The 6000-nt window shown below is 34.2% G+C and overlaps 1 protein-coding gene across 1 annotated transcript; it reads right to left on the bottom strand.

Annotated features, from left to right (window-relative positions):
- Positions 1 to 1497: 1497 nt before the first annotated feature.
- PRMT3 (protein arginine methyltransferase 3) lies at positions 1498 to 5917 on the bottom strand. Its single transcript, XM_012975225.2, has 7 exons — positions 5339 to 5917; positions 4019 to 4534; positions 3817 to 3914; positions 3558 to 3636; positions 3225 to 3473; positions 2417 to 2584; positions 1498 to 2140 (listed from the first exon to the last, which is right to left on the bottom strand). Exons 1-7 carry the CDS (start codon positions 5657 to 5659, stop codon positions 1685 to 1687), a joined length of 1887 nt encoding a protein of 628 aa, XP_012830679.2. The 5' UTR covers positions 5660 to 5917; the 3' UTR covers positions 1498 to 1684.
- Between the last annotated feature and the right edge of the window lie 83 nt (positions 5918 to 6000).

Genomic DNA, 6000 nt, shown 5'->3' with positions numbered 1-6000 from the left:
AATGATAAGTTGATAACTTTTATGAAATTTTTGTACTTAGAATCAGTGGCGAGGCCAGAAAGTATGGTGAGGGGGGGCTTAAACACACGGGGGTTCGGGGGCAGCGCCCCCGAAAAAATTTTGCTACGAAAGAAATTTGATATGAATTTTTTTTTTCCTTCACTTTCAGAATATAATACCAAAACGAATCGCGAAAGCTAAATTGCTATGAAAATTTTAAAAAAATGAATATCAAGTCGATTATCAAATTGACACAGAGAAGTTGTCAACTGCTAAAACGATCGTCGGTGGGTGGCAATTTAATCGCTATTAGTGTGACGGTGGGAGGGAACAAAGTTTTTTTTTTTTTTTCTTCTTTCAAGAAACGTAATGATAGTTGAGAAATAGAAGATGGGGGCTTTGAGTAAGTGGACTAAAAATAAGTGGGCTTAAATAATATAATTAAATAGACTAAAATATTAAATAGAATATATATATATATATATATATATATATATATATATATATATATATATATATATATATATATATATATATATATATATGGGGGCTTTGAGTAAGTGAACTAAAAATAAATGGGCTTAAATAATATAATTGAATTGACTAAAAAATTATATATATATATATATATATATATATATATATATATATATATATATATATATATATATATATATAATAGAAAAAAATTGGGAAGTGAGGGGGGGCTTGAGTCCACCTTAGCCCTTGGGTGGACTCGCCCCTGCTTAGAATGTGTTATGAATTAATACCACGTGCATGTTTTCAGTTTAAACAATAAAAAATAAAAAATTCTTGCAAAGAAGAAAGTGCAACAAATCATATAAATCCAATTGATAAATCTCGAGTCCTTGACTATTGTTTTTTTTTTAAATGAAGGAACTCGCTCGACCTAGTAATTGTTGTTAGGAGGATTCGAACTTGAGTTGATTGACATAAATTCACTTGCGCCAATCGCTAGATCGGACCTTACGGGACATAAATATCTTTTGTTGCTGCAACAACAATTAAATGGTGTTTTGCAAAATTGTTTATTAAATAAATCAATTAGTTATTTATAATACTTATTTATTTATACAAATTGGTGGTTTTTGCAAAAGACAACTTCAAATAATTAATTTAGAAGTTAATTTGATTGTGTTTTTTTTTTTTTTTGTTTTTCGGCTTGTTTTCGCAATATCTCAAATATCCTTATAAAATAGATTTGGATTAAAAAATTTGAAAAAGTTGGTCAAAACTCCTTAAAAAATATTTTATATAGCTACCAATGGATTAAAAAATTTGAGAAAGTTGGTCAAAACTCCTTAAAAAATATTTTATATAGCTAACAATCTTCGTCTACATATTTTGGCCACTTTTTCAAGTAAATAAAGCTCATTGGTTTTCCGAAATTATAATATGTAAATTGAATATATTTTAATTCGTGTATAAAAATAATTCAAACTTTTAAACTAAATAAAATATGGTAGAACAATCGTGTATGTCAATTTTGGTAAAATAAATAAAAACGACTTGACTTTGTCTATGATATAGTGTGCATAAACTACAATTATAAATAAATATATTTTTTTCAAGAAATAATGCTTCAGCCATCATTTTTCCCAGGAACAGAACAGAAAACAGACAAAATTTCAGTTCAACCACCACAAGATGATAAATAAACAAATCAATTCAAATTAAAAATCTGCGCCGGCCAATTACGTTTTTGCCCCTCAGCCCCAAATCCCGTCAGCTCCATCGAAATGTCAATGCTGCGATGCTTCGAAGCCCGTACGACACTAATACGAGCATGTATTCTGACAGCTGGACAATCGCTCGTACCAACTTCACCCGATTTTTCTCCGTCACTAATTGACGCCATTGCAATTGGTTCGCGGAAAGTGAGGACGGTTTGCGACCAGTGTGTGCTCGGTTCATAGGGAGACGTGGACAAATTAACGGGATTTTCGCGACAAAATCGGTTGGTAAATCCAGTCTCGAACCAGACAACGACTCCGTAACACCAAGTGGGTTCTGGTTTAGAATTTGTGGGATTGTTCGATGTAGAAACGAGTTTTGGCTCTAAGTCGATTTCTGCTGTGAAATCCATTTGTTTAGGCTGCATCGATACTAGGTCAAAGTTCTGAAAAAGAAAAAAAGTAGACTTCAATCAGATTGCAAAATTGGTAACATAAATCATAAATCGAATCAAGAATTGTTTGCTAAATATAAAAATCGGAAATCGGAAATTTTAAGAGTTATATATTTGTTTCAAAATCACTTAAACAACAGTATAAAAAACGTAATAAATCATGGAATTAACTAATGTGGTCTGAAAAAATCAAGATTTATTTATGATTTGAATCGAAAAGTTTAAAACTCGAAACAAAAAATAAAATTGAAAATACCAAAGACAAACCTGGAGAACTTTAGTGGTCGTAACAATATGACAACTGTCGATGACATCAACGATAGGAAAACGAGCAGCATCCTCGACAACCTCACGACCAATAGAAGACATATTGAAACCGTAAACATTCTCCCAAAACGGGATACTGGTAGCTCCTCTTCCAAATCCCGCTGCAAACTGAACAAGGAAATATCAACAACCATTAGCTCTTAGTAGTGGAAATTGGAACAGAATATCCAATTTTCCGACCATTCCAATCAGAAATTTTCAGATTTTGAAACAATATTCTTCATTCCCAATTCCAAAATCTGATTCCAATAATTCCGATTTCAATTTTCGAAAATAATTCCGTAAATTCTGTTTTTTTTCTCTCCGAAGATTACACTTATAATATAGTTATTATTATGCATTTTATAACTTAAGTGACTAAAAAGTTGGAATTTTGCCAATTTCACCATTTCGGATCAAAAAAATTCCTATTAGTTTTTGGAATGGAACTGGAATTAGTTTTTCACTTCCGGAAAAATCGGATTTTTTTCGAAAGTGCTTATTCTCTGTTCTAGAAAAAAAAAATCGGAAATCAAAATTTCTGATCTTGGAACGAGTTTTTTCTTTCTAAATCCTGAATTTCCGATTTCCAATTTTCCATTTTTTTGGAACGGAATTGGAATTAGTTTTCACTTCCAAAAAAAATTGGGATTTTTCCGAAAGTACTTCTCCCGATCCATTTGATTTTCACCCCTAGATAGCTCTACTATAAAATAAATGAAATTCAAGTAGAAAACTAGGAAACAAAAGTAAGGGTAGTGGGGCCCACCATAGTAGCTGTGTCGGGGAGCATGGCACCTCCGATCTTCAACCACTTATCTCTTGCAAAGAGTACAGAGGTGAGCATTGACTCGTAAAGCAGGCAATAGCCCATCCATTCGCTCACTAATACATCGACGCTATGTGGTTGGATATGGTCAGCATTTTCGAGCTCTTCAACCATGCCTTGAACCACTTCAATAACCCCGTTTCTTTCACTAGAAATTCCGTTCTGCAGAAGGTTGTTATCTTTTGCAATCTGCAGGAAATTTAAATCATAGATGATTAAAAAATACTTCTCAATAAACTATGAAGAAAGTTAATAGCCGATCCGAAGTTATACCTGGGTAGCCACTGCAGCCATCTTGTCGCTAGCTTCAATTGCAATAACTCGAGAAGCTCCTGCTCGAGCTGCAAATAGGCTAGTAAAAAGACCAAAAATAAATCAGGCGAAAAAGGCTATAAACATCTGCAAATAATGGGAGCAGAATAGGAAATCGAGGAAATGATTGATAGTTTACTAACTACATAAAAAGAGTTTGAGGAAATATAATCAACGAATTTCCATGAAATCAGACATAAAATGAAGTGTATCTACCCACCTTAGAATCCCAGTTCCACAACCAACATCCATAACGACTGCATTTCTTACAAGAGAAGGATTTTCTGTAATAGCTTGTTTGTAAGCATCGGTTCTAACCTGCATAACGACATAATATAACATCCTTCAGACCACCATAGTAATATGACCAGGACTTAAATGAACGAATATGGTATAAATAAAATTATGTTACAAAAGGGTACCTTGTCACTGATCATGTCTCTGTGGATGCCGAATGAACTGTACGCGCCAAAATAATTCTTATTGATATCCTTGATCTCATTTGCTGCTATTTTCAGTGACGAACTTTTACACACCCCGTTTTCTGAGTGAACTCTGGCGTCGACATCTATTGGAGTTTTTGAAGTGTTTGCGGTATTCGTATCCTTATTAGAAGATAAGTCAGCATCTTTTCCTCCATTTCGAAAACCATTAGAAGAAGCACCTTCATCATGTATATCTATACGCTCAAACTGGGACAAATAAGACGCCAGTTCCTTTGTGTCGACAGACATGGCATCGGCCTCGTCGTTTTCTTCTTCTTCATCCTCGTCAAAACTGTATAACAGTGAATCATCTTGCAGAAAAGGGTGGAGGTACCGATCGTCATCCCACGGAAAGCTGCTTCCATCAAAATTAACCGCCGCGTGCAAGTGTTTTTGCATGTCTTCATTGGACGAACATTTGACCCCACAGCTCCAACATTTGTTTACTGCCACCTGATAATTGAAAGCAAAAAATATGAAATAACCTACATAGTAACTTAAGTTTAATAATAATGTTGATGAAATAATCAAATGGTAATATTATCCCACTGATGGCTTCAATTGAGACCTCGTTTTAATCAAAGAGTAGGTAAACACACATAGAAATCAGGGAACCTCTCTATACACCAAATACTACTCGTTTTCCATTCTCTACCACAAACTTTTGTCTTAACGAACTTTTTACTGCCAAAACGACAATCATCTATTTCGGAAAAAGACAATTGCATATTAATTCAAGATGTGGTAATGTCCGCATCAATTTTCTTCACCTCTAACAGGGCAAAGAACTCTACTGAAAAGGGGAAGCAAGTTTCAACCCGAGACACGAAAACAAATCGTGAATAAGAATCCACTGAATATACCCATGAAGCAAAAAAAACCACGTTTTTTCTCCTGTAAAATCCCAACATAAATTAAAATGATAACAAGACATTATATAAATAACTACATATACTATATACTACCAAGAAACGACTATTTGTAGTCCAAGCTAAAATACAATCAACAAAACACCCTTGTTCCTCAGAAACACACACATTATACTTTCAGAAAGAAAAATTAGTTCAATCAATTCAACATAAGTACCTACGAAATCAATTAAGCTGGGCACAGAGCAAAATAGTGTTACTGAGGGAGAATTAGCAGCATAAACTTTCACAAAATGAACAACAAATGAAACCAATTAACACATACTTGCTAAAACCTACACAACACAAACAAAACAAATAAAAAAAAAGTATATTTTATGTATAATACCTGAGACCTAATGTAATTTATGAGCTTGAAACACTTGTAGAATTCCAAGCTATAAGCTTTCTTGATTCCGCCATAATCGAACAAGTGGGCCGAAGCACAGTGCTCGAAAAGGCAACTGCTGGAATCGTAGTGAGAGTCGCAGAACAGACAAAGCAATTTAGGGTTTAGGTTTTGGTCCTCAACGGCGTCGTTTTCGTCTTCCCAATCGTCCCAATTTTGATCGTCAATTTCTTCTTCTTCTGAGTCGGAGTCGGAGTGATGTCGTTTTGAGTTTACTTGTCCGCCGTATTGATTGTCTTCTTCTACACGGTGAGTCGCCATTGGCAATTGCAGCTTGAAGAAAAAATGGCGGAATTTTTTTTTTTTGTGAGGGTTCGATTTTCTTAAACCCTAAACCCCTCTTTTGAATATTACGGGTTTGGACTCAAACCGGTTCGGTTTAGGACAAATACCATCCAACCGGACAACTTGCAGCATTCCTTGTTCGATTAATTTAATTGGTAAATTACAATTTACAAATTTAAAAGAAAAATCGATGGGTAATTACAACTATCTCTTCAGCTACGAATTTTCTTATATGTTCCCCATATGGTGTCAAATTCAACATAGTCTTGTAGATTCCGTGGAATGTTCTCTAGTTTGCACTCGTTTTATGCCAAAAT

This window comes from Erythranthe guttata, chromosome 14, assembly GCF_056151865.1.
Source record: "Erythranthe guttata isolate IM_541 chromosome 14, IM_541, whole genome shotgun sequence".
Classification (NCBI taxonomy): Eukaryota; Viridiplantae; Streptophyta; class Magnoliopsida; order Lamiales; family Phrymaceae; genus Erythranthe; species Erythranthe guttata.
This window is presented reverse-complemented; position numbering and strand designations above follow the sequence as displayed.

Excerpts from the sequence above, each read along its gene's own strand:
- PRMT3 (XM_012975225.2), bottom strand. The coding sequence starts at position 5,659 with ATGGCGACTCACCGTGTAGAAGAAGACAATCAATACGGCGGACAAGTA. Across the intron at positions 3,637-3,816 it reads TGTGGAACTGGGATTCTAAG|CCTATTTGCAGCTCGAGCAG; the intron begins GTGGGTAGATAC and ends TCTTTTTACTAG. Across the intron at positions 2,141-2,416 it reads CGACCACTAAAGTTCTCCAG|AACTTTGACCTAGTATCGAT; the intron begins GTTTGTCTTTGG and ends TTTCTTTTTCAG.